Raw genomic sequence first — 27,617 nt, 5'->3', positions numbered from 1 at the left:
GCATTTTACTTGGCTTTTTTTTTTTTTTAACGGAAATGAAAGGAAAAAGCAAGATGAGTTGTCTTTATTTAATAATATAGGTCATGTTGGCCATGTGGCAACGCTGTTCATGTTAAACTACTGTTCTAAGTTGCTTATAGCGACTAACTTATGGAATCTTCCTAATACTCCTAGGAGGGAAAGCTCTTTGGGTCTGCATTTGACTGATGTGGAAACTGTGTGCTGTGGGGGAAAAGCTATATAGTTTTGACTTCTGTGCTAGAGTCTCTTGCTGATTTTTAAGAAGTAGTGGTTTTGCTTTTAATTTCTCCATTTTATCCAATGGAGCTGTCAGGAGGGTCAGTTCGGTTATTTCCAAGATCAAGGAAAAGCACAGTTGTGGCCACAATTCAGCCTGGCACAGAGCAGCAACCAAAGGGGAGAGGAGGGAAGAGGAAAGCAGACCAGTAGGTAGCAGAGTTGCTTTCAGCAAAACCCCTGCAGAAAGAAGTAGTGAGCATCCCCCAGCCCCTGGCTCTGCACATCTGATGGCTGCAGGAAATGCACGGCAGTCAGTTTCCTGTGTGCTTCATACTCTGTGAGTGTGAGCTGGGACAGGGAGTCGCCTATCCCACCACAACCACCACGAAATGTCTATGGTTCCTTAGTTGATGGAATACCAGATTAAGCACCAAGCTAGTCCCCTAGGTTAGGAATCACTATTACTCTAGCTGTGTTAGTGTTTGGTTGCTCTTTTGTGGTTAACATTGGGATGACCTTGATCTTTAACTTTTTCTTGTGCCATGGACTCCTCCTCTGAATAATCTTTTTTTTTTTTTTTTTTTTTTTTTGAGATGGAATCTCGCTCTGTCGCCCAGGCTGGAGTGCAGTTGCTGGATCTCAGCTCACTGCAAGCTCTGCCTCCCAGGTTCATGCCATTCTGAACAATCTTTTAAATGCATAAAATAAGATCTATAGTACGTCATGGGAAAAACAATTATAGTGAAGTCCAGTGATCAGAAGAGTTCAGTGTGTGTTTCAGCGTGTGCTTTCATGGCATAGGCGCTTCTTTTTCACACGTGACAGATAGGCATAAATGACACAATCTCTGTAACAGCTGTGACGACGGTGAAACCTCTGTGGTTTCTGTTGGTGATAAAGTCACCGGTCTTGATAATACTACTGTGGTTTGTTGCCTACAATCAAAATGGAAGGAAGTTCATTCAGAATGAGGCTAGGGAAAGTGAAGATGTCAGTTTTGGCCTGGTGGCCAGTGCCCACCTCCCAGCCTGTCTCCTGTCAGCGTTGTCTGCCATGGTCCATCTGCCCTCCTTTTTGGGACACTTGCTTGGCTTGACTTCTGGGACCCCACACCTCCCTGGGATCCTCTTAGCTGTCCTGCTGCTGCCCCCAGTGCCCTGACTGGTTCTTCTTTATCTCCCTGAATTCCAGCCCTGGAGAACCCGGAGATCACACTTTGAGCCTCTCCTTTTCTATTTTTTGTTTGTTTGTTTTGAGACAGAGTCTCACTCTGTCACCCAGGCTGGAGTTCAGTGGCACAATCTTGGCTCACAGCAGCCTTGACCTACTGGACTCAAGCGATCTTCCTGTCTCAGCCTCCCAAGTCGTTGGGACCACAGGTGCCCGCCATCACACCCAGCTAATTTTTTTTTTATTTTTGGTAGAGATTGGGGTCTCTCTGTGTTGCCCAGGTGGGTCTTAGACCCCTAAGCTCAAGGGAGTCTCCTCCCACCTCATCCTCCCAAAGTGCTGGGATTACAGGTGTGAGCCACTGCGCCCAGCCGAGCCACTCCTTTTCACTCTTCACACCTCTCCTCTCTCCCACTAACTTTGTACAAGGTACTTTAAAAAATATCTGTGCCTCAGTGTTCTTACCATTAAAATGGGAATAACAGAGTTACCTCACAGCATTGTTGGGACGACTAAGTGAGTTAATAGCTATCAGGGACTCAGCACGGTTCCTGACACATGGTAATAGACACACTATATGTACTTTTAAAAGGAGGTCTGTGGAGTAATTTCCTAGCTTATCCCACCCAGTCTTGTGTCTCTGATACCATGTATACATTGGTTATTCCCAACTTATACTCCCTTGGCTGATCCTCTCTTTGAGTCCAGAGGTTGGTAACCAACTGCCCACTCAAGCAGGGTTCCTTCACAGGTGCATTCCTTCCTGAGTCTTCCCCATCCCAGTCACCATGCCTCCAGCGTCTTGGGCCTTGCAGTCATCCATGATGCCTCTATTCCTCTCATAACCACCCTCCTCCCATCCATCTCCAAATCCAGGCAGCTCTACATTTTATTTTTCTTTGAGACAAATCTCGCTCTGTTGCCCAGAGCTGGAATGCAGTGGTGACACGATCTCAGCCTCCTGCAACCTCTGCCTCCCAGGTTCAAGCAATTCTTGTGCCTCAGCCTTCCAACATAGCTGGGATTACAGGTGTGTGCCAAAATGCCTGGCTAATTTTTGTAATTTTAGTAGAGATGGGGTTTCACCATGTTGGCCAGTCTGATCTTAAACTCCTGGCCTCAAGTGATCCACCCACCTCAGCCTCCCAAAGTGCTGGGATTATAGGCGTGAGCTGCCGTGCCTAGCCTCTACCTTTAAATAGGTACAGGATGGAACCACTTCTCACCAGCACCACTGCAGTAGCCCCTGCCTGGTGCCTCTGCTTCCACTGGTTCCACTTTCTCCAGGCTATTAGCCAAGCAGCATAGTGAACCTTTTAGTTCACCTAAGTCCAAGACACAGCTCTCCTTTGTTCAAAGCCTTTTGATAATTTTGCATCTAAAACCAAAATTACTACCACGGCCTTCAAGACCCTACAAGATGTGACACCCCAGCACCTCCTCCTCCGCCATCTCTTCTCTAACAGTCTCTCCCCATCACTCAGCTCCAGTCCCACTGACCTCCTTGCCAATGTGGCTCCTGCCTCCTGGCCTTTGTACTTGCTGTTCCTTCTGCCTGGCACATCCTTCCCCAGGAAGCCTTCACCCTTGAGCCCTCCTTTTCTTCTACCTCCTTACCTGGCTTTATGTTTCTTCATAGAACTTATACAGACAGGACGTATACTCACTTGCTTCCTGTCCATATTTTTCTTTTTTTTCTTGGAAACAGACTCTCACTCTGTCACCCAGGCTGGAGTGCAATAGTGGCATGGTATTGGCTCACTGCAACCTCCGCCTCACAAGTTTAAGTAATTCTTTTCTTTTTTTTTTTTTTTTTTTGAGACGGAGTCTCGCTCTGTCGCCCAAGCTGGAGTGCAGTGGCCGGATCTCAGCTCACTGCAATCTCCGCCTCCCGGGTTCACGCCATTCTCCTGCCTCAGCCTCCTGAGTAGCTGGGACTACAGGCGCCCGCCACCTCGCCCGGCTAGTTTTTTGTACTTTTTACTAGAGACGGGGTTTCACCGTGTTAGCCAGGATGGTCTCGATCTCCTGACCTTGTGATCCGCCCGTCTCGGCCTCCCAAAGTGCTGGGATTACAGGCTTGAGCCACCGCGCCCGGCCAAGTTTAAGTAATTCTTGTGCCTCCAGCCTCCTGAGTAGCTGGGACTACAGGCACACGCCACCACACCCGGCTAATTTTTTGTATTTTAGTGGAAGACATGTTGCCCAGGCTGCTCTTTAACTTCTGAGCTCAGACAATCCGCCCACCTCGACCTCCCAAAGAGTTAGGATCACAAGTGTGTGCCACCACACCTGGTCTATCTGTGCATTTTCTGCCTCCCACCACTAGAAGGTAAGCTCTGTGAGAGCAGGGGCTGGGTCTGTCCTTCGCCCTGGGATTGCAGTGCCAGGGACAGTATCTTTCATAGAGAATGCACTCGCTAAGTATTTGTTGACTGGATAAAGGAAAGGTGCCAAGCCCCTTAGGGATTTTAAAGTATTTGTGCATCAGAGACCTCTTGCAGGGGGCCACCAACCGGTGCATAAAAAAATAAAAAGTTGAAAATGTGTGACAGGCCCAAAGCTTCCTCCCTAGCAAAGAAATAGGGTAGAGGCCCTTCCCCCAGTCTCCAGTCGTGCCTCCTCCACCAGTTCTACCATGAGCTATTTTAATCTTTGGTCAATAGAGTAGGAGCTGATTAAATCTCCTCCATGCCTCTGCTAATCTACCAAATAGAAGCCCGTAAGCCGGGGCGAGACTGAGGGCTTCTTGCTCCTGGTCCTCTGCTCTCTCCCAATGCAGTTTCCTGCTTCCTCTCTTCGCCCTGCATCCCTCCAAAGACTGGAGAGTACGGGAACATAAAGGCATTTCACTCCCCTCTCCCTCCCGCATGATTTCACAGTCCATTTTCATTCGGGGGAAGCAGGCCTCTTTTGGGTAGGCCCACCAGGCCTGAGGTAGGTTCCACTCTCATCCTCACTTGAACCCATCCCCTCTAGGCTGACACAAGTCTCTAAAGATCACTTTGTCCTCAGGCAGAACAGAGGGATCCGCAGAACAACCTCCCAAGCTATTGTCTGGGCCCAGGCTGCCTGTTCAGGATCCCTGGGATCCTGGCTAGAGCAGGTCAGTGAGGGCTGTGGCTCGTCCCTTCCTCCACTCTCCTGTAGCCATCACTCCTGCTGCCACCTCGCTGTTGTCCTCTAGCCCAAGTGGATTGCTGTGGGATGCCTGCGGTCCCATGTCTATACTCCTCCTGCCCCACCACAGAACCAGACATGACACATGGAATTCAAAAATTCCTTGGCCAGCTCTTCTCAATGCTACAATGTAGCAGCTGGTCATCACCTTCGGCCTCTTCTGGGAGGCTCTGAGCTTCTCAGTGGCTATGTGACAGCATTGACATTATAACCACAGGAAACCCAGATGGCTCCTCCCTTGGACAATCGTTCACTTCTTCACTTGCCCAGAGGTGAGAACCGAAGATGAGAAGGGAAGAATAGTGGCCACAGTCTGGGGAAAAGGTGCCCAGAGCTCCACTTCCTTAAGTCTCAAGAGGGACAGTTGTGACCACATTAGCGACTCTGTGGCTTTTGGAACCAGGCCCACCTTCACTTAGTGCTACTTTTTAAATAATTTTCCACTGAAGTAAAACATGACTCAGCAAAATTCACAAATAAGCATCCAGCTAGATGAATGTCCACAGAGTAAACACATCACATGTCGATGGCTTTGCTCACAAACCTGTTACTGCTGCAGGGCAGGCCGTGTAGCAACAACAGGTATATGGTGAGACATTTTCTGGCTATGTCACCGAGGATTCGCTACTATGATTAGTTTTATCAATTTACCCCCATTCCCCTAGAATATTTCCATATTTCAGCTCAATCAGGAGTGTCCCGAACATGATTTCAATGAATTCTATGAGGGTTGACCAGCTCTTTGCTACACTCTTACCAATGTAGCAACCACTAAACTCAAATTAAAGAAAATATTTTAGCCGGGTGTGGTGGCTCACACCTGTAATCCCAGCACTTTGGGAGGCTGAGGTGGGTGGATCACGAGGTCAGGAGTTCAAGACCAGCTTGGCCAACATGGTGAAACCCCGTCTCTACTAAAAATACAAAAATTATCCAGGCATAGTGGCTTGTGCCTGTAATCCCAGCTACTCAGGATGAGGCAGGAGAATTGCTTGAACCTGGAAGATGGAGGCTGCAGTGAGCCGAGATTAAGCCACTGCACTTCAGCCTGGGTGACAGAGTGAGATTCTGTCTCAAAAAAAAAAAAAAGAAAAGAAAATATTTGTTCAGTGGATCCTATTTATCAAAATACAAAGACAGTGGAGCCTGAAGATTTACACAACCTAAGGAGGAAACAAGTGAGTCTGATGTAATGAAATGGGACATAATAGAATATGTCAGATGAATACAGGAGGACAGCAGATGTCCCGAGAACCTCAGGTGGGAAGCAGGTAACTCTAAGTCAGAGGTACATTAATTTCATTGATGAATGAGTAAGAAGTGTAAGATCAAAAATGCCCTAAAGAGCTGTTCAGTCTATCTTGACTGGTGATATCTGTTATCTTTAGGAAGGGGTAAAAGGGACATGTAAGATTTCTTTTTTGATGGCCAAAAGTAAAACACGTATGTGGTGGAAAAACCACAATGCAGAAAATCAAAATAAACAACACCCTGACCCTGACCCCCCCCATTCCAAGATAAAACCATTTTTGATTGTTTGTTTGTTGGGTTGGCTGATTTAATTCTTTGCTTTGATGTGTATCCTTCTGATGTTTTTGCATTACAATCCATTTAAATGGTAGATCGTGTATGATTTTTCACTGAGTTACAAGGGTGTTTTTGATCATCCTAGAAATGCAGTTTCCTAGAAATTGATTCTGTTTTTGTTGATGGGTAGCACCTTCCAATGTAGTGGCTGGCTTATCTTTTTATAGTAAACCTTGGCCACACAATGTCACCAGCAGCATATTGGAGGTATTTTGTGCTCTGTAGGCTTTGCTTTGCTGCCATATTGGCAGTTGGTTCTGCCATAAAATATCTGCTTAGTTAGAATTCATCTGCTAGGAAATAACACTAGTGTAACCCAAAGCAATTAAATACTAGAAACTGGCCGGGCGCGGTGGCTCAAGCCTGTAATCCCAGCACTTTGGGAGGCCGAGACGGGCGGATCACGAGGTCAGGAGATCGAGACCATCCTGGCGAACACTGTGAAACCCCGTCTCTACTAAAAAATACAAAAAACTAGCCGGGCGAGGTGGCGGGCGTCTGTAGTCCCAGCTACTCGGGAGGCTGAGGCAGGAGAATGGCGTGAACCCGGGAGGCGGAGCTTGCAGTGAGCTGAGATCCGGCCACTGCACTCCAGCCCCGGCGACAGAGCAAGACTCCGTCTCAAAAAAAAAAAAAAAAAAAAAAAAAAAAAAAAAAAAAAATACTAGAAACTGCCAATCCATGGAACGCTTGCCTTTCCGTGAAGCAGGGTGCATGCCCCGGGCTCAAAGGGCATCGGGACCAAGACTGGAGCCCGCCTGGCTCCTTCTTTTGCCTGTTTTCAGCTCCAAGGGCAACCAGGACAACAGGTTCTTTGTTCCTCTTTCTTATTTTTACAGGAATGAATAAAAGCTTCTGCCAGCATTCACTCCGTATCTGGCCTTTTCATCTCCAGCTGGAGAGTCCACGAGAGGAAGTTCCTGGGCAAAATAGCCACCACTTTTTCTTACCTCCTGAAAATGGCAGTGTCTCCCCAGAGGCAGACATGCGATTTTGTTCCCATTTCTGTGTCCTCTTCTGCTGGGCCTCTGTTGATAGAACTTAAAAATTACCAAAGGCCCTAAAAGTTTTTCAGAATAGTCCTCCCGTGACACGCTCTTACAAATCTTTTTTGAGGAAGTTGGGCCTCCACCCTCAAAAAGCAGCAGCCCTTCTCCTTGGAGAAATAAAATCCGTAACCTCAAATGTGCTAGTGATTCTTTTTCCTTTTAGAGTTTAATGGGACAAAAAAAAAGGCCTTGAGGAATTAAGTATGCACTTGCTTGCTCTAGGGAAACTGCATAAGTTGGAAAACTGGACCTAGGACCAGTTTTATCAATTTCTAGCATTTTGATCTCAAATAAGGAGATAAACTGGATGGCCTCTGATAGCCCTTAAAACTTGGCTAAATATGCAGTGGTCCTTCTAAGACAATCCATTTCCTCAGGACTTTCTGCCACTAGTCTTCCCACGCTGGGTGGCGGGTAACAGGTTTCTTCTGCTCACCTGGCCATTTCCATGCTGTCAACTGTGTTAGCCAGGCCAGGGTCCTGCTGTGTCCAGAATGGATTGGGGTTTCCCTGCTTCTCCAGACTAATAGAATATTACAGAGACATGTTTAATTCCATTTCAAAATTCTTTTCTTTTCTTTTTTTTTTTTTTTTTCGAGACAGAGTCTCGCTCTGTCGCCCAGGCTGGAGTGCAGTGGTGCGATCTCCACTCGCTGCAAGCTCCGCCTCCCGGGTTCACGCCATTCTCCTGCCTCAGCCTCCTGTGTAACTGGGACTGCAGGCACCCGCCACCGCGCCTGGCTAATTTTTTGTATTTTTAGTAGAGACGGGGTTTCACCGTGTTAGCCAGGATGGTCTCGATCTCCTGACCTCGTGATCCGCCCGTCTCGGCCTCCCAAAGTGCTGGGATTACAGGTGTGAGCCACTGTGACCGGCCCTTTTTTTTGTTTTTTTGTTTTTAACCTATAACTAGACTCAAGTTCTGAACTTCAAAATTCCAAAGAAATATTTTTATGTCTGAAGGTGTTAAGAAATCATTAGACATCAACTTCTAGGTATTTTTGAATTTGAAGTTTCTCTGGGTATTTTTTGTTTGTTCTGTGTGTGTGTATGTGTTTAACACAAATTGGAATTGGTCCTGAGTCAGAGATTTTTAGTCGATAGATATCTTCGATGTGAGCCATTATTTTCTGTCTCTTTACATAAGGGGCCTCTGGTTCTAATATTTTTCCAGAAGTTGTTGATCCCAGACCCACCACCTCTCTTCTCCCAGCCCCACTAAGTCCTGGCTTCATCTCCCACCTATCCAGGCATCTCGGCCGCGGCGTGGCATTTGGGATGTATATTTGTGTTCCCTTTGATACATGGTCAAGGATCTACTGTCCCAAGAGCAGGACCATGGTGGGCACAAGACTCTGACTTCTGTCTCATCCTTGATTCATAAGATGACCCCTGCATTGGCCTCTTGTAACTAGAAGCCTGGGTCCTCTGGCAGTGCCACATCCCAGGGTGTACCTTTCTTGCCTTTGCAGCTGGTTAAGACAACAGCCTGGAAAAAGGTTTTAGTCTGGCATGCAGCTGAAGGGAGGCTCCTGGAGAAGCATGATATACATGGACATTTTAACACAAAAATATCAAAAGAAGAGGCTTTTTTTTTTCTTTTTCCATCTGAAAGTTGAGGATGGTGACACTAGAGTCCAGGTTGAGCCTGGACACTAAAGGTAGATGGAGAACTCTCCCGCTTCCAGGACCTGCTGGAAGCCAGCCTCTAGAAGCTTTGGGGTTTTACTTTCTCCCAGGTCACACAAAATGCTGCCAAAACAAGCTCCAGAGTTGTGTTTATACAACAGTATTTGTCAGTCCTAGAATGGAAACACATTGCCTCGCTTTATTTTTGTGACTATCCAAAAATTAGGAGACAGTAAGAAGTCATCCTGGAAACTCCCACGGAACTGAACCTTTACTCATAGTTTCAAAGACATTCCAGGCACTTCGAATCAGAAGTTCTTTTCGGGTTCTGTTTATCTGTTTTGCTAACAGATTCCTTTTTTCAACAAGAATCCGTTTTTAGACACAGGGAAACTGAGGCTAAGTGGTGCGTGGTAATGGGTGCAGGCCTCACAGTGACGAAGGGACAGTGCTGAGGCTCTGATTCAAGTCTGACTTTGGGTCCTCTTTCCACCTAACCGCTGAAGATTAGGAGACTGAGGGAGACTAGAATCAGGGTTGATTCCATTGAAACTATGACATGCCTTACCAAAAATATCATCGTGATTTCAGTGCACTCACATGGGCAGGAAGTGAATGGCTTTGATTCCAGATAAATTGAGGATTGAATGCGAAAGCCCCTGAAGCTGTGTGCATGGGGTTCCCACTGGGATTTCTTCATACCTTGTGCACTGCGCCTGCCTTCATCCAAGGGCACTTTCCTGCCAGGACTGTCTACCCTCTACTTTCTCCTGCACTCAGCAGGCCACTTTTGTTGGAATTCTAAATCTCATTCTCCGTGCTGGAATAAAGCATTCTGTATTTGGAGATCTTGGATGGAGCATTGGTCTCCAATGTCTGGTATTGGTGGGCGTAGAATTATTGTAATTCTAAACTAAAGCTCATCATTGACTTTTCTTTTTATCTTTCTTACCGTTTTTTTTCCACTGTGTAGACTGCAAGAACATCATTGACTTTTACAACCAAAGCCACTCAAAGCCCACTCCTTGCTAGCTGACTTGAGCTTAGAAGGGGTGTCCATGGGAGAAATTCAGGAGCAATAAGGAAGGATTTGTTTTTCTGAAAGGATTGGAGCTGCCTCCTTTTCTTGCCCCAGAGATGGCCAAAGGTCAGGGGGCTCTTGGTAGCTGTGGTGATTTTTGCCGCCAATTTCCTGATAAGCACAGAAACAAGAACCCTTTGTCTCCTGAGGCTGGAGCTGAGCAGCGGATTGTATTTGTTAGGAGGCCTCAGAAAGAAACTGCCCGGTACCCGTAAGAACCTTTCTTCCTGCCCACTAAGCTCCACCTCTTCCGTAAACCTTGCTCTCTGCTGATCACCTCCTCCTCAGGCTCCTGGTCAAGCCTAAAGCAGACCTTTTATTAATGCCTGCCCAGGGCTAGGCCTGAATATGGCCTGGGGATGAGGCCAGGCTAGTAAGGGAGAGAAGTCTGACCAGAGTGGAATGGGATAGGTTCCCTGGAGGTGTGGGGACAGTAAGGAAGGAATGTGATGGGTCATAGATTACTTGCAGCTGAAAGAGATAAGGGATGAGGATTTGAACTCAGTTTGACAGGTAGGTAAGTAGGTAGGAGCCAGATATGGCAGGAGACATTCCTAGTAGCTTGAACTCAGTAAGGAGGAAGCTGAGCAACAGCATGTAGATGCATCTACAGGATGATCTCCCCAGGCCAGTGCGGGGGCTCACACCTGGAATCCCAGCACTTTGAGAGACCAAGGTGGGAGGATCGATTGAGGCCAGGAGTTCGAGACCGGCCTGGCCAACATGGCGAAACCCCGTCTCTACTAAGAATGCAAATATTAGTCCGGCATGGTGGCGCGTGCCTGTAGTCCCAGCTACTCAAGAGGTTGAGGCAAAAGAATTGCCTGAACCTGGGAGACAGAGGTTGCGGTAAGCTGAGATTGTGTCACCACTGCACTCCAGCCCTGGGCAACAGAGTGAGATTCTATCTCAAAGAAAAAAAAAAAAAAAAGGAAAAAGCAGATTCAGCCTGATGCGGTATCTCACACCTGTATTCCCAGCACTTTGGGAGGCCGAGGTGGGTGGATCACCTGACATCAGGAGTTCGAGACCAGCCTGGCCAACATGGCAAAATCCGTCTCTACTAAAAATACAAAAATTAGCTGAAGTCCCAACTGCTCAGGAGGCTGAGACGGAAGAATTGCTCGAACCCAGGAGGCGGAGGTTGCAGTGAGCCGAGATCACACCACTGCACTCCAGCCTGGGTGACAGACTGTCAAAAAAAAAAAAAAAAAAACCAAATTCAGTATCTTTACCATAATTAGGAAACACACTGAATACATATAACCATTAAAATAAGTAAGGGTCATTAAAATTAAAACCATGCCTCCATGGATTACCTTGCTATAGCCATCACTTTTTGGGAAATATTGTCAGTTTCTAACCACATTGAGATATTACAAAATATCAAAATTGGGCTAGGCGAGGTGGCTTGTGCCTATAGCCCCAGCTACTCAGGAAGCTGAGGCTGAGGCAGGAGGATCACTTAAGGCCAGGAGTTTGAGACCAGCCTGGGAAATTCAGCAAGACCCCCATCTCTAAAAAAGTAATTTTTAAAATTAAAAATTTAGATATCAAAATTAATCTACACTTTTCCACCATTAGAGCTTTATTTTGTTTTCGGGTTTTCCACTTAGTAGCAAAACTACAGTTCTTTATGTTTGGGAGACAAGCGATGTAATGAATCTTAAACCATAATTTAGTCAGAGGCAAAAGCAATGTGGAACCTGAGCTCTGCTTTTGTTGTTGTTTTTGTTTTATTGATAAGAACTTATCACCCTGTTAATGATAATTAGCCCATTGTCTTCATTCTGTAACCACTTATTAAACACTTACCATGTAAACAATGAAAAACTTTGTTTTCATAAAAGTCTAGAAGATTCCCAGAAACCTTCAGGGAATGAGCCCTCAGGCTTCAAGAAAAGCCAGGAATTTTTCGTAAAGACTGTTTTCAGGGAGTGCCTGGCCAGAAAGGTAAGACTTGCAAGGAGAGACATGGGAGGAGCCTACCGCTCACTCCTTCAAATCCCAGGTCTGGGGCCGTCCTTGTAGATTCCACCAGAACTGGCCTGGGAAAGCCGGCAAAGCAAGCAGGTGTCTCCCTTCCAAGGGGAGAGTTCTCCATACCTTGTGGAGCCTGACAAGGGAAAGAAGGTCATGTCTACGGCCAGGGCTTGGGGAACTGGGATAAAAGCGGAAACCCAGCTGCTTTTGAGAAACTGTGATAATCCTTCCTCCAACTAACTGCTGACCCAGTCATCCCAGTGTCACCAGATGACTCATGTAAGTAGAAGCAAAACAGGTTACCTTGATAAAACACAAGGGTAGACCACAAATGGTTCCAGCTTTGAGGCAGATGTGATAGTGACTGTGCTGAGACACAGCCGCTGGCACAGACACACAGAAGGGAGCCGGAGAACTATGGAACTTCCCCTAGGAAAGCATCACTTGACTTAGGGGCCACAACTGCCTTATTTATCTCCAGAGGGGACTTGCCATTCATTCTATGAGGGGTTTTCAGATATTGTTAATTAACTAAACCAATCCTTTTTTAGCTGAATTATGATCTAACAGTCTGCTGTAGACTGGAAAAAGTATCTATCTATCTATCTATATATTTTTGTAGACACAGTATCCCTCTGTCGCCCAGGCTGGAGTGCAGTGGCGTGCTCTGGCTCACTGCAACCTCCGCCTCCCGGGTTCAAGCCATTCTCCTGCCTCAGCCTCCCGAGTAGCTGGGACTACAGGAGCACGCCACCACACCCGGCTAATTTTTGTACTTTTAGTAAAGACGGGGTTTCACCATGTTGGCCAGCCTGGTGGAAAATTCATAGTACATTTTAAATATTTGTTTGAAATCACTTTTGTTCTTAAAAAAAATCAGGCACATCTTATGATAGATGATATTAAATTGTCCATTTAGAAACTCCAGTTTCTCAGGAGCACTCTCCAAGGCAACTTGGAAGTGTGTCCCAGACAAAAGTGATTGTCTTGAACGATTTTAATTTTAATTTTATGTATTTGTTTACTTATTGAGACAAGGTCTCACTCTGTTGCCCAGGCTGGAGTGTAGTGGCATGATCACAGCTCACTGCAGCCTCGACTTCCTAGGCTCAAGCAATTCACCTCCCTCTGCCTCCCAAAATGCTGGGATTAGGGTATAGGCCACTGCACCAGGACGTCATTTTATTTTTAAAAAAAATCTAGGCTGGATGCTGTGGCTCACACCTGTAATCCCAACACTTTGGGAGGCTAAGGCTGGTGGATCTCCTGAGATCAGGAGTTCAAGACCAGCCTGGCCAACATGGTGAAACCTCGTCTCTATTAAAAAAATACAAAAATTAGCCAGGCATGGTGGTGCGTGCCTGTGATTCCAGCTACTTAGGGGCTGAGGCTGGAGAATCACTTGAACCTGGGAGGCAGAGGTTGCAGTGAGCCAAGATTACACCATTGGACTCCAGCCTGGGTGACAGAGCCAGACTCCGTCTCAAAATAAATAAATAAATAAATAAATATCTAATTGTTCAGCTTAGTGAAGGTGTGGTTTTACACACACAGAGGAGGTTTAGGGGGCTTTTTGTTTAACTTGTTTATCCTCGTGTCCTACCACTGAGGGCAGAGCCATACAGAGCAGAGCACACCTGCTGACACCTATAGCCTAATGGATGTGCACCATCTTTGATTGACAGAGTAAGGATTTGGCATTTTACCTTGAACTTTCTTTTTGCTGTTTAACAGCCAAACTAGGATTCTTATATCTAGAAAGTTGTTGACTTTACTCTGTCAGTACTTTTTGCCACAGAAATGACCTCGTATCAAATTTCTATGTATTTTTGCCTTATTAATTGTCTCTCATTTGCAAGGTCAAAGGGTACACTTCAGATGTATGGTTGGGGACGGAGCTCGGGGTAGCGGGTGATGTAGGGGGAGGTGCAAGGGAGGCTTCATAGCACGCTTTGTCTAGACCCTAGTCGCTAGGACTGGTCATTAGGGGCTGTGCTGGTAGACTGTACTGTTCTTCTGGAATTAGGACAAGAAAAGGCATGCATCGTTTGGAAGCTCTGCTCTGCTCAAGTGAATCTGATTCTGGCAGTGTTAGTAAAACTAACCCTTGTCTGCCTGGTTGTCCTGTTCAGAACGAGCTTTCTGCAATCACTTATTCTTCCACCTGCTCAGGCAACTAACGCTGGGCGTGGGAAGGAAGGAAATCCAGCCCAGTGGAAAGGCCTCTCTCATCCCATACGCCAAAGAGCCTTAACCTGGTTTTCACAATAGCAGGACAGGTGCTGGAGAGCCCTGCCCTTCCAAAGTGGACGGAAGATCCACCCATCTGCTTCACAGCCATGAGGCCCAGGTTTGGTTGGAATTGGGATGGGTGGAGGCTGTGACTTTTGGGTGAGTGTTTGTTCTCTGCCCCTAGAGGCACCTTATACTTTGAGGGGCATTCTGTGGTTTGCCCATTGTATTCACAGGTGAGTCTCATTGTATCTGTACCTAAGTTTTATCTCCTCATGATAGCAGCCCTAGACACCTAGACATAGTGGGAATGGCTGCACAAATAAATGAGTTTTATAGTCATAAAAACTCAGTGAGATGGTAGATATTATTACTTCTCCTCCAACCTATTATTTTGAGAAATTTCAAACATTATGGAAAAGTTGCAAAGATAGCACTGGTCACTTAATTCACTATGTGTTGAAATTTTGCTACATTTTTTTTATCTCCCTATTTTTTTTTCTTTTTAGGCGGAGCTCACCATTTGACACTTTCTTTCTTTTTGACACTTTCAAACATGTTTATACTTTGCCCTTAAATTTTTCAATATTCGTGTCTTAAGAATAAGAGCATTTTTCCTTTGTAAGCATAATAAAATTATCACGCTTAGGAAATTATCCATCTTATTTTATTTTATTTTATTTTATTTTATTTTATTATTGAGATGAGGTCTTGCTCTGTCACCCAGGCTGGAGTGCAATGGTATGGTCTTGGCTCAATGCAACCTCCACCTCTCAGGTTCAAACAGTTCTCCTGCCTTAGCCTCCTGAGTCGCTGTAGCTGGGACTATAGGCACATACCACTGTGCCCGGCTACCTCTTTTTTTTTTTTGAGGCAGAGTCTAACTCTGTCACCCAGGCTGAAGTGCAGTGGCGCCATCTCAGCTCACTGCAACCTCCACCTCCCAAGCTCAAGCGATCCTCCCGCCTTAGCCTCTGGAGTAGTTGGGACCAGAGGCACGCTCCACTATGCCTGGCTAATTCTTTTCTGTATATTTTGTAGAGACCAGGTTTTGCCATGTTGCCCAGGCTGGCCTCAAACTCCTGAGGTCAAGCAATCCGTACACATTGGCTTCTCATAGTGCTGGGATTACAGGTGAAATTGTCCTTTATAGATCTTTTTATACTGATGCCGTATGAGTTCAAGGCTATGCACTGCATGTAGTTATCACATCTCTTTATTCACCTCGAACCTGTGTTAATCCTATAGCCTGTTAAAATTCATGATATTGACATTTTTGAAGTTTTGGCCATTGGTTTTGCAGTCACTGAAATTTGGATTTTTCTGATTTTTTTCTCCTGTATACATTCAGGTGAGTCATATTTGGGGGCAGGAAAGACACCTGGGTGACATGGTACCTTCTCAGAGCTTCACGTCGGGGCACATGATGTCAGGGTGGCTCATTTTTGGAGGAGTTAATACAGATCACTTGATTAAGGTGGCATCTACCAGGTTCCTCCATTGCCAGGGTACCTTTCCATTTTCACAAGTCGTTAAGTGATCTGTGAGGTGATATTTTAAGACTATGACTATCCTATTTTCTAAGTCTTTTGCCTTCTGATTTTAGCATCCACTCACAATTTTTGCTTGCATTGATTACTAGCTGGTGGTGAAGGTATTGTTATTTACTGTTTTCAGATCAAAAGGATGAGGCTCAGAAAGGGACCTGAGCAAGGTCTCACGTGTCCAGCCAAGCTAGGAGAGGAACCTCATGCTTCCTGCCCTGAGCTTGGCTCTGTGGCCACTCCACTATGGCCATGTTTTTATTGGAATTTCCTGGATTGCATCACAGTGTTTTACCTTTTATGAACCTCTGTTCACTGCCTTCCTTCCTGTTTGCATGCAGACACCTTTCTTAGCAATCATTAGTTTCTATTAATCTCATCAAGTTCTGTCATAAGTTGAGTTCCCTGGAAGGAGAACCTGATTCGGGGCTTCTTGTGCAAGTGATTCAGGAACAGTCTGCCAAGGAGTGAGGGATCCAGGATGGGACAGGGAGGAGGCAAAGCAAAGATGTGGGCTCTGCCTGGTCCCACAGGGAGCTCAGCAGCTTGAATAGCCCCCAAAGTTGTCGCACCTTGAGGCTAGAAGGCCACTCTTCTCCATCTCACATATGTAGAAAGTACATAACAGTATGTCATTGGCAGTGAGTCTGCTCTCAGGGAGAGGATGTGGCTTCCTGAGCATTTCCAGGAGAAGAGGAGCAGCTGTGAGCTTTCCCCAGCCAACACTCGCAGCAGCGGGGGCATGGGTGCCTGCCCTAGAGGAGGGGCTCTAGGTGGGGCACCAGTAGCATCCCCTACGTGTTCGATGTCCTCACATTAGTTCTTCCTGAAGGTTGTTCCTGATTAAAGCCAATTTGTCCTATAATAACATGCTATAAACCTCAAGTGGCTGGCTGAATCAGGGAGTTAGTTTAGTCATTTGCAAAGGCAAGGGATAATTTATGGTTGCTCATTTACGAGGCCCCATGAATTTTGTTCACCATCTTCCTGTCTGGTCCCTGCTTTTTAAGCTGAGGTCACTTGTCAGAACAAAGGCTTTTCAAAAGCTCCTTGAAACCACAGAGGAGTCACAGGATGTGCCCTTCTAGGGAAGGAAGATATGTCAACATGTTTACTTTCAGCACACATGAGCATCACAATTGTCATGTTAGACACTGTCCAATTTGGACTTGGCAAAATATGGCCAACCTGAGGTGGCAGTGATAAAATATTCACTTAGTCACCAAGAATTATTTTAGTGACATGGTACCCATCCCTCGCCCCCAGCCCCTAACAAAACCAAACCAAACCCCTAATTGGATCTGAGTTAATATGCATGTTTTACACTTGCACCTCAGGCAAATGCTCCTTACAGTGTTGTCCTCAGATTGGTCACTGAGAGCTTGTTAGAAATGCAATGTCTCTGGCTCACCCCACGCCTTACAGTGTTGTCCTCAGATTGGTCACCGAGAGCTTGTTAGAAATGAAATGTCTCTGGCTCACGCCACGCCTGCAGAAGCTGTGAGTCTGAAATCAGGAATCTGTGGCTTAACAAACCCCAGGTGACTTTCACACAGGCGCTCAAGTTTGACAAACACTGATCCAAAGTAGTGGTTGTAAACTTGGTTGCACATTGAGATCCCCTGGGAAATTTTTGTTTTTTTTTTTTTTTTTTTTGAGATGGAATCTTGCTTTGTTGCCCAGGCTGGAGTATAGTGGAACGATCTCAGCTCACTGCAACCTCCGCCTCCCAAGTTCAAGCTGTTCTCCTGCCTCAGCCTCCCGAGTAGCTGGGACTACAGGTGTGCGCCACCATGCCCAGCTAATTTTGGTATTTTTAGTAGAGACAGGGTTTCACCATGTTGACCAGGCTGATCTTGAACTCCTGACTTCTGGTGATCCAACCGCCTCAGCCTCCCAAAGTGTGCTGGGATTGCAGGCGTGAGCCACTGCACCTGGCTTTTTTTTTACTTTCTTTCTTTTTGAGACAGGCTCTTGCTCTGTCGCCCAGGCTGGAGTGCAGTGGCGCGATCTCCACTCACTGCAACCTCCACCTCCCCAAGTTCAAGCGATTCTCCTGTCCTAGCCTCCTGAGTAGCTGGGACTACAGGCGCCCACCACCACCCCTAGCTACTTTTTATATTTTAGTAGAGACGGGGATTCACTATGTTGGCCAGGCTGGTCTTGAACTCCTGGTCTCAGGTGATCTGCCTGCCTCAGCCTCCCAAAGTGCTGGGATTACAGGTTTAGCCACAACACAACAGGCTTTTTTTCCCCCCCCCCGAGACGGAGTCTCGCTTTGTCGCCCAGGCTGGAGTGCAGTGGCACGATCTCGGCTCACTGCAAGCTCCACCTCCTGGGTTCACGCCATTCTCCTGCCTCAGCCTCCCAAGTAGCTGGGACTACAGGTGCCAACCGCCACGCCTGGCTAATTTTTGTATTTTTAGTAGAGACGGGGTTTCACTGTGTTAGCCAGGATGGTCTCGATCTCCTGACCTCGTGATCTACCTGCCTCGGCCTCCCAAAGTGCTGGGATTACAGGCATGCGCTACCGTGCACGGCCCTCCACACCTGGCTTTTTTAGGTGATTTTTATCAGCAGCCAGGGTTTAGAATCACTTGTCTAAAGCTGGCTCCAAAAGAGCCAGTGAAATGCCTTCTATGAAAGGAATTTTAACACCAGCTTCACTTTGAAGAGTATGTTTTTTTAACTGCAAATATCCACTTCCTAATACCTGCAGGTGCTGGAATGGCATTTGCAGAAGGAGAAACTATTCTTTTTTTTTTTTTTTTTGAGACGGAGTCTCGCTCTGTCGCCCGGCTGGAGTGCAGTGGCGGATCTCAGCTCACTGCAAGCTCCGCCTCCCGGGTTTACGCCATTCTCCTGCCTCAGCCTCCCGAGTAGCTGGGACTACAGGCGCCCGCCACCTCACCCGGCTAGTTTTTTGTATTTTTAGTAGAGACGGGGTTCACCGTGTTAGCCAGGATGGTCTTGATCTCCTGACCTCGTGATCCGCCCGTCTCGGCCTCCCAAAGTGCTGGGATTACAGGCTTGAGCCACCGCGCCCGGCCGGAGAAACTATTCTTTTTGGCAGTCTCCTACCTGGAAACTTGTAGCAGAAGTTGAGCAAAGCATTCATATGTTTGAGAAGAAATAAAAAGATAAATCTTGAATGAATGAGTGAGATTCCTCAGGCCTGCAGAAAGTCACGAAGGTGATGGAGAGAAGTTGGGATGGGGTCTCTGGCCAGGCCACATGCCAACACTGGGTATTATTATTGAGTCTGCACACCCAAAAATGATCGGCATAGATTGGCTTCTTCTAAATTCAGTCCCACCTCTTAGGAGTAGAGTTGTCCATGTGGAGCTATCACACTTCCTTTCTTTAATTTCCTTTTTATAACTCTCATCATACATTTGGTTTCATTATCCATCCTTCTCAATGCTAAAGACATTATCTAGATCACACAGTTGAGTTCCTTTGGGTTTAGAGGATTGAAGACCATATGTACCCCAAGCTAAACCTGCTTGTTTGGACATGAATGGTGAGGTCTGGTGTCCCTTGGCTGCCCCAGGATAGGGCTTGATGACCTGCTCCTTGAGAGCCAGGGAAAGCATCAGTTCTGAGTTTGGTAAAGGGGGAGAGAACCCAGAGCGAAGCTGCCTTGGATGGAATGTCAGCCCCTCCCTCTAACCAGGGGCTTGACCTTGAGCAAGGTCCTGACCTGGGCTCAGCCTCCTGGTCCTCTGTAAAACGGGGATCATGGTGCCTGTGGTTCAGGGCTGTCGAGAGGAGTAAATGAGAGAATGTAGGTAAAGGGCTTGGCACACAACAGCCGCTACATGGATACAAACTGCCCCGTGTCCTTGACCTCTGTGCCCCTCACCCCTGTGTCCCTGACCTGACCTGACCTCTGTGCCCCTCACCCCTGTGTCCCTGACCTGACCTCTGTGCCCCTCACCCCTGTGTCCCTGACCTGACCTGACCTCTGTGCCCCTTACCCCTGTGTTCCTGACCTGACCTGACCTCTGTGCCCCTCACCCCTGTGTCCCTGACCTGACCTGACCTCTGTGCCCCTCACCCCTGTGTCCCTGACCTGACCTGACCTCTGTGCCCCTCACCCCTGTGTCCCTGACCTGACCTCTGTGCCCCTCACCCCTGTGTCCCTGACCTGACCTGACCTTTGTGCCCCTCACCCCTGTGTCCCTGACCTGACTTGGTACCCACAAAGTTGGGTAAATATCAGAGTATGTGTAATTTCTAGCTCTGCTGTTTCAAGGCTGTTATCACTCAGGACAACTCAGTAACTTCTTAGGCTTCAGTCTTCTCATTGGTGAAATGGGAATTAAACACTCACTGACAGAACCAAAAGGTATTGGCACCAAAAGGACGTCAGTATGGTTTGGCCATTAAGATATAATTCACATACCATAAAATTCACCCTTTTAAAGTATATGATTCATGGGTTTTTAGTACATTCACACGTTGTGCAATTATTACCACTATCTAATACCAGAACATTTCCATCACCCCAGAAGAACGAAACCGGTACCTGTTTGCAATCACTCTCCATTCTCTTTTCTCTCCCTCATTCCCTGGCACCCACTAATCTACTTTGTGTCTCTGTAGGTTTGCCCGTTCTGGATATTTCATGTAAATAGAGTCATTCAGTATGTGGCCTTATGCATCTGGCTTCTGTCACTGAACATAATGCTTTCCAAGTTTATCCATGTTGCAGCATGCATCCGTGCTCTATTCCTTTTTATGGCTGAATAATATTCCATTGTAAGAATAGATTGCTTTTTTTTTTCTTCTTTTTTTGAGACAGGGTCTCACTCCTGTTGTCCAGGCTGGAGTGCAGTGGTGGGATCATGGTTCACTTCAGCCTTAACCTCCCAGGCTCAAGCGATCCTCCCACCTCACCCTCCTGAGTAGCTGGGACAACAGGTGCACCTGACCACACCTGGCTGATTTTTGTATTTTTAGTAGAAATGGGATTTCACTGTGTTCCACAGGCTGGCTTCGAACTCCTGGGCTCAAGTGATCTGTCCGCCTCAACCTGCCAAAGTGCTGGGATTATGGGCATGAGCCGCCACGCTCAGCCACATTTTGTTCACCCACCCATCAACTGACAGACATTTGGGTTGTTTCCACTTCTTAGTTATTATAAATAATGTCGACATGATTTTACAAATAGCACAGCATCACTCCTCTGTGAAGTTTTATTATAAATAATGTCAGTAATAAAAATGCTTAGATTTGTGAGAAGAAATAAAATCCATTCATTCAGGTACAAAATAAATCTGTGTGAGCGCATTTGCCTTTAGACTGGCGCATGGCTGTGCTTATGAGAAATGCTACTGAGCATTAGGAACTGAGGTTACCATCCATGCTGTTTCGCATTTAGGGATCTGTCCTCAAAGTTAGAAATGTTTTATGTCAGCCAGTCGGGGTGGCTCACGCCTGTAATCCCAGCACTTTGGGAGGCTGAGGTGGACGGATCATCTGAGGTCAGGAGTTCAAGACCAGCCTGGCCAACATGGCAAAACCCCACCTCTATTAAAAATACAAAAATTAGCCGGGGCATGGTGGTGGGTGCCTGTCATCCCTGCTACTCGGGAGGCTGAGGCAGGAGAATCACTTGAACCCAGGAGACGGAGGTTGCAGTGAGCCCAGATCGTGCCACTACACTCCAGCCTGGGCAACAGAATGAGACTCCATCTCAAAAACAAAGAAAAAAAAAAAACATGTTTTATGTCAGAAGACAAAGCCTGAATAAACGGCATTTCGGATGCTTAGAACTTTTGAAAATGGGGTTAGAAATAGAAGGTCAGGTCTGTCCAGTGCAAAGTGTTCTTTTTAATATTAAAGATATAGGGTAAAATAAAACAATGTGTCTGCCCTCAGAAAGCTTTCAGTCTGGAAGAGAAGATGATTAAGGGGGCAATCACAAGATGGGGTATGTGCAGTGGCAAGCCTGGCCTATGAACTTGTAGGGACGGTCTCCTTGTTAGGGAAATGGTACTGTAGCCAGCTGACCCTGCCGCTTCTCTTTCTCCTAGCATGGTAAGACACAAGGATGGTGGCTATTCCGAGGAAGAGGACGTGAAGACCTGTGCCCGGGACTCAGGCTATGACAGCCTCTCTAACAGGCTCAGCATCTTGGACCGGCTTCTCCACACCCACCCCATATGGCTGCAGCTGGGTCTGAGTGAAGAGGAGGCAGCAGAGGTCCTGCAGGCCCAGCCTCCGGGGGTAAGACTCAGAACCTCGGGAAGCAGGTTAAGGCAGGCAGGACTGCTGCCGGCTTAAAGAAAAACACTTGGAGTTAGTTCCAGAAAGTTCTTCCCAGCTTGTAAGGAGCATGTTTCCTGATGTGTCACTGGTTTTCAATGCAGAAATATTCTGGAAACCCAGGAACAGAGCCCTTCACGGCATGTCTTTCTGTCTTTATCTGATCAGTTACCATGGGAGGTACAAGGATTCAGCAGAGTAACTGGGCATCTAGGTAGCGGGTAGGGTCCACTGGCCAGAAGCCTGGGTCTGACCTCTTGAGCCCAGACACTGAGGATGAGCCTGGGTCTGGGATCCTTGGTGGCCTCTGCTGCTTTCCTCTCCTTCTGAGCCTGGGAGCTCTGCCAGGGTCCTGCCATCCAACTTGGGACCCAGCCTTCAAAAGTTCTGTGTCCACAGACTTGCCTGCTCTGTAGTCCTCTTTACCCTGGGCTTTCCACACAGACCAAAGTCTAATATGGTTTCCTCAGCTACTGTCTATCCAAGACCACTGTCCGTCCCATCCAGACCACTCCACGACTTGCGGAAGGTCCTCAAAAAAGCGACTGGGGCCGGGCACGGTGTCTCACGCCTGTAATCCCAGCACTTTGGGAGGCCAAGGCAGACAGATCACTTGAGGCCTGGATTTCAAGACCGACCTGGGCAACACAGTGGCACCCTATCTCTACTAAAATTACAAAAATTAGCCTGGTGTGGTGGCACATGCCTGTAATCCCAGCTACTCAGGAGGCTGAGGCAGGAGAATCACTTGAACACAGGAAGTGGAGGTTGCCGTGAGCAGAGATTGTGCCACTCTACTCCAGTCTGGGCGACAGAGTGAGAATCTGTCTCAAAAAAAAAAAAAAAGTGATTGGTATCTCTTGTGCTGTCCAGTATGGTAGCTTCTTACCCCATGTGGCTCTTTAAATTTACAAGAATTAAAGCAAATAAAATTAGAAATTCAGCCCCTCAGTTATCATAGCCATATTTTAAGTGCTCTCTGGCCTCGGCTGGCTACCATATTAGATGGTGCAGAATATGGAACATTTTCATTGTAGTACAAAGTTATAGAGGACAGCACTTGTGTACAGTGTCTACTTCCAAAGGGTAAATACAGTAAGTCACAGATAAAATAAGACTTCACGCACAACACAAGAGAGAGACTAAGAACTAGATGGAGAAGCAAGGAGAAAATCCCATTAGTAGCCAGCTGAGGAGTGTCATAAGAATTGGGCACCAAATACATTTTTGAATTTCCTAGCAGTCAGAGTCTGTCTGTTCTCAATTTTTAAAAAACATATGAATCTTTCTTTATTCCTCATCAGGCAGAAACAGGCAGAACTAAGACATCTGCTAGAACATGCTCAGGGGAACAAGGCATGGTGCTTTCTCATCTTTGCAAAGAATCCCTTGGCCATAACACAGAGCTGCAGCCTCTAGTTTTGCTCTGTAGGATCAGGATTGCCTCACCTTCTGTGAAGCCTCACTTTCAGCCTGTTGAATTGTCTGCTCTTGCATTTCTGCAAACAATTCCAAAGACAGAAGTTGCTGAAGAGCTAGGCAACACCCTGCCCAGCTCCGCCTCCCAGGGTAGGGCACGTCCACTCTTGCTGAGACCTGTGTGGGAAACAAGCCAGGCATGTTCTCGCCATCCGCCTGCCTGATCCCTGCACAGGGCCTGCCTGATGAGATGGGGCAGGTTGAGGGCAGGGCCAGGACACGAGTAACGTGGACCAGGACAGTCAACAATAATGAAGGGAGAGGCCAGGCATGGTGGCTCAGGCCTGTAATCCCAGCACTTTGGGAGGCTAAGGTAAGCAGATCACTTGAGGTCAGGAGTTCGAGACCAGCCTGGCCAACATGGCAAAACCTTGTCTCTACTAAAAATGCAAAAACTAGCCAGGCATGGTGGCATGCTCCTGTAACCCCAGCTACTCCGGAGGCTGAGGCAGGAGAATCGCTTGAACCCAGGAGGTGGGGGTTGCAGTGAGCTGAGATTGCACCACTGCACTTCAGCCTGGATAACAGAGCCAGACTCCATCTCAAAATAAAATAAAATAAAAAAGAAGAGACAGAAAAGCAGGTGGCTGAAAGTGTATGAAGGAGGAGGATTTCAGAGACTGGCCATGGAGGCATGAGTGAAGTGTGAAGTGGGCTTTTGGGGTGCCCATCCTCAATTATTCTCCAATCTAAGATAGGCATCCAAAAACTGTTTCTGTAAAGGGCAAAGTGAAATATTGTTGGCTTTGCAGGCCATACAGTCTCTGTCACAACTACTCAACTATGCTATTGTCATGCAAAAGCAGCCATAGACAATATGTAAATGATCAAGCTTGGCTGTGTTTCAATACAACTTTACTCAGAAACAGATGGCAGGATGGATTTCATCTGCAGGCCAGACTTTGCCAACCCCTGATATAATGTAAGCCTGCAGTCCTCAAAAAATAAGGGCTAGAGGTTGCACTCCCCAACCCCAAAGCTCAGGGGGATCTCCACCTGTAAAAGGGGGTGATACTTCTCTCCTAACAACCAACAGCTGCCTCTCCGCAGTGCTTCGGCCTCTTACCCATCAGGATGCTATTTAGGAAGCATCTGCTTCCGTTTTAGGGTGTCCCAGAGGCACTGACTCCCAGAACCCGCTACTGGATGAATCCTATGGATTCATCCCCATGGTGCCAGGAGAAAAGAGAACTCAAGGTCTTCCAGCCCCATTCTTCACCAGATACTGAAGTCCCACACCCATCTTCCCACCCCCTAAATAAAGTATCTTACAAGCTATTAACTGGAGATAAAGAGAGGAGCAAAGATTAGGTGGGGAAAAAATGAAAGGCTGTAGAAAGGTAGGGGAGAGAAGAGGTAGAGAGTAAGGTGTTTAAATGCAGAGGAAAGAGAAGTAGCTAAAGAAGCGTGACAGACAGAATAAGATCCTTGGAGAAGGGTCATGTTCCACAGAAGGGAACCAGGACTCAGCTGGGCTGCCACACGCCACATTCCAGGGAGAGTCACTTCATTCGTAGACTAGGTGAATGGTGCTTCCTGGAGTTGTGCAGTGCACGGCCTGCACAACAGTACACAGCATAATTACCTCTGCAGCGATGAGGGCCAGAATGGTGTCCTGAGATCAGCACTAGGAATTGGGCTGTTTTAAAGCACGTGTCTAAAGACAATATTAGGATCTTGAGGGAACTGGTAGAATGTGAAGTGACTCAGGAATAAATGGACAGCCTCCATGTCCACCGGAGTGAACTTGAGTGTGCATCCACCCATCGTCCAAATGGAACAGCCATTTTTCAGCTCCAGTAGATTGTTGCCTGGTCATACTATGTCATCTCATTTTCCAGAAGGAGCTAGAAATTCAGATTTCAATTTGAAAACGAAAAACAAAGCAACTTCTGCTTTTTCACTGTTGGCAACAAACTTGAATTTCTATTGTAAATATCCTCGTAAGCCAGGTTAACCAATGAACTCCCAATTCACCACCTATGGTTTAGCCATGTTACCTGTGTTTAGAATTTAGGTTTCACCAACCACGATACATAAGACAGGGACTGGAGAATATAACTCATATAAGACATCATATAAGATGGGGCTGGAGAATGTAACTCCAGCAGTAAAACAGTCACCAAACTGAAAATGCTTATGCAGACTAGGGGAATTCTTAGCCCCACGGAGAAGCTTTTGTCAGAGGAAAACAGGATTCTTTTGAAGCCAGTAATGAACAAAGGTGTCTGCAGCCTGGGCACTGAGCACCCCTTTCTATGGCAGGAGAGTTTCTTCCATGGAGCCATGCAGTGTGGATATGAAGGGGCTCTATTCACTGGGTGTGAGGGAAACCAGATTCTTGGGTTCCAACGTTCTAAATATTTCCTAAAGCTTTATTTCTTTTCCCTCTACTAGATCTTCCTGGTTCATAAATCTACCAAAATGCAGAAGAAAGTACTCTCCCTCCGCCTGCCCTGTGAATTTGGGGCCCCACTCAAGGAATTTGCCATAAAGGAAAGCACATACAGTAAGTGGTCTTTGGATGCTCTGGTCCTGACTGACATGAGGGCCGTGGGGCTCTGCAGGGAGTGGAAGTGGAAGGAGCTCTGGTTTTGAGATGGGCAGATAGGGGTCTGAGTCTTGGCATTGAATGACTAGGCAGGTAACCTACTCCAGGAGCCTCAGTTTTCTCATCTGTATGATGGGGTGATGGTAACCTCTGAGTTGTTAATGAGTCAAACAACCTGAATATTAAGTGTGCATGCCTACTGCATGGCATATGGTAGGTTGACTTTCTCTCCCACTACCCAGTTAAGTGGAACACGAATTCGGTTCCCAGGTTTGCCAATGACTAAGTTGCAAGGAGACTGTAGTGAGAGAGCCCTTTTACAGGATCTAATCCTAAAGCATGTGTCTGCACTTCTTCGTGAATAAAGAATCCCTGAGCAGACCTGTTCCCTCCAGGCAATCAGTGTTCAGTCTTCTGTGAAATGCAGCTCATCAGAGGCAGAATCCAACCTTTTGACGAATATTTTGAGGGAGAGTGGTGTTCAGTAGCGTTGGTTTCCTTTCTGCTGTTCCATGATTGGTCATTGGAAATGTGAAGTGTCGGGAGGCCAAGTTGTAAATAAAAAAGGGAACAGGCAGTTCTGATGTACTGCCAGCCTCCAAGAAAGGATCGGAAGATGGATCTGCACATCAAAGAGGGAGGAGTGGGAGGAGCAGGCCTGGAGGAGAGAGCTCAGAAGCAAGACGGACAGAGCCTGGGATTCCAATCTCTTGCTTCCCGATTTCCCAGCACCTCACTTCCTGCATTTGGAGAAGCTGAAGCTGTAGATGGAGGTCAAGTTCAGGGCTGAGATGAGATTCTACTCAGCCGGGAGGGCACAATCTTGCTGAGCCAAATGACCTTTAACTCAGTCAGTGGAGGGTAAAACCTGCCGGGCTGACTGTGATCCACCTCCAGCTCAACTGTCAACCTCAATCTCACAAGGCCGCAAGGTCATGGACGCCAGGGAAAAGCTTCCTCCTGAAAGGCGCACGAGCAGGCGGAACCCAGCCAATAATGTAAATACATTAGGATGCAACCACAAGGTACATTGCAAACCCACTCTTTGAAAGGTAATGAATTCATATTGAGTTAATAATGTGTTAGGTGAATTGATAATGAATTTATATTAAGTGAATTAATTAAGGAATTCTGAATTGACTTTTGAAAGTCTGTGAGGGGCTGGGCACCGTGGCTCACACCTGTAATCCTAGCACTTTGGGAGGCCAAGGCCAGAGGGTTGCTTGAGCTCAGGAGTTTGAGACCAGCCTGGGCAATGTGGCAAAATTCCATCTCTACAAAAAAAAGAAAAAAAAAATTAGCCAGGCATGGGGGCACACGCCTGTAGTCCCAGCTACTCAGGAGGCTGAGGTGGGATCACTTAAGTGCAGTGAGCCGTGATCGTGCCACTGCACTCCAACCTGGACGACAGAGCCAGACTGTGTCTTAAAAATGAAAAAACAGCCCAACAAAAAATATATATGTAAAAGTCCACGAGGCAAGATGCCACAGATCTAACTGGTTTTGAAGTTCCTCCCTAATGTCCAAAGTGGAGCACGGGGTGTGTTGGTCGGAAGCCACTTCCTTTCCTCTTCTAGAAGTGTCGGCAATGTGTGTGGAAGCTTCCTGGTTGTTCATTG

The 27,617-nt window shown here is 46.8% G+C and overlaps 1 protein-coding gene across 12 annotated transcripts in view; it reads left to right on the top strand.

Moving 5' to 3' along the window:
• RIN2 (Ras and Rab interactor 2) overlaps nucleotides 1–27,617 on the top strand; it is a 250,681-nt gene that overhangs the window by 182,566 nt on the left and 40,498 nt on the right. For 11 of the 12 annotated variants that reach the window (XM_033185479.1, XM_033185474.1, XM_033185472.1 and 8 more), the window contains 2 exons: nucleotides 21,737–21,929; nucleotides 25,845–25,956. In XM_033185479.1, the coding sequence (XP_033041370.1) occupies nucleotides 21,737–21,929; nucleotides 25,845–25,956 (305 nt within the window). Of the gene's footprint in view, nucleotides 1–21,736; nucleotides 21,930–25,844; nucleotides 25,957–26,787; nucleotides 27,051–27,617 lie in introns of those variants that run through there. The other variant, XM_033185483.1, reaches the window with a different exon arrangement.

Source organism: Trachypithecus francoisi, unplaced genomic scaffold, assembly GCF_009764315.1.
Source record: "Trachypithecus francoisi isolate TF-2019V2 unplaced genomic scaffold, Tfra_2.0 Lachesis_group21, whole genome shotgun sequence".
NCBI classification, from domain to species: Eukaryota; Metazoa; Chordata; class Mammalia; order Primates; family Cercopithecidae; genus Trachypithecus; species Trachypithecus francoisi.
The sequence above is the reverse complement of the archived record's forward strand: the minus strand, read 5'-3'. Positions and strand labels throughout refer to the sequence as shown.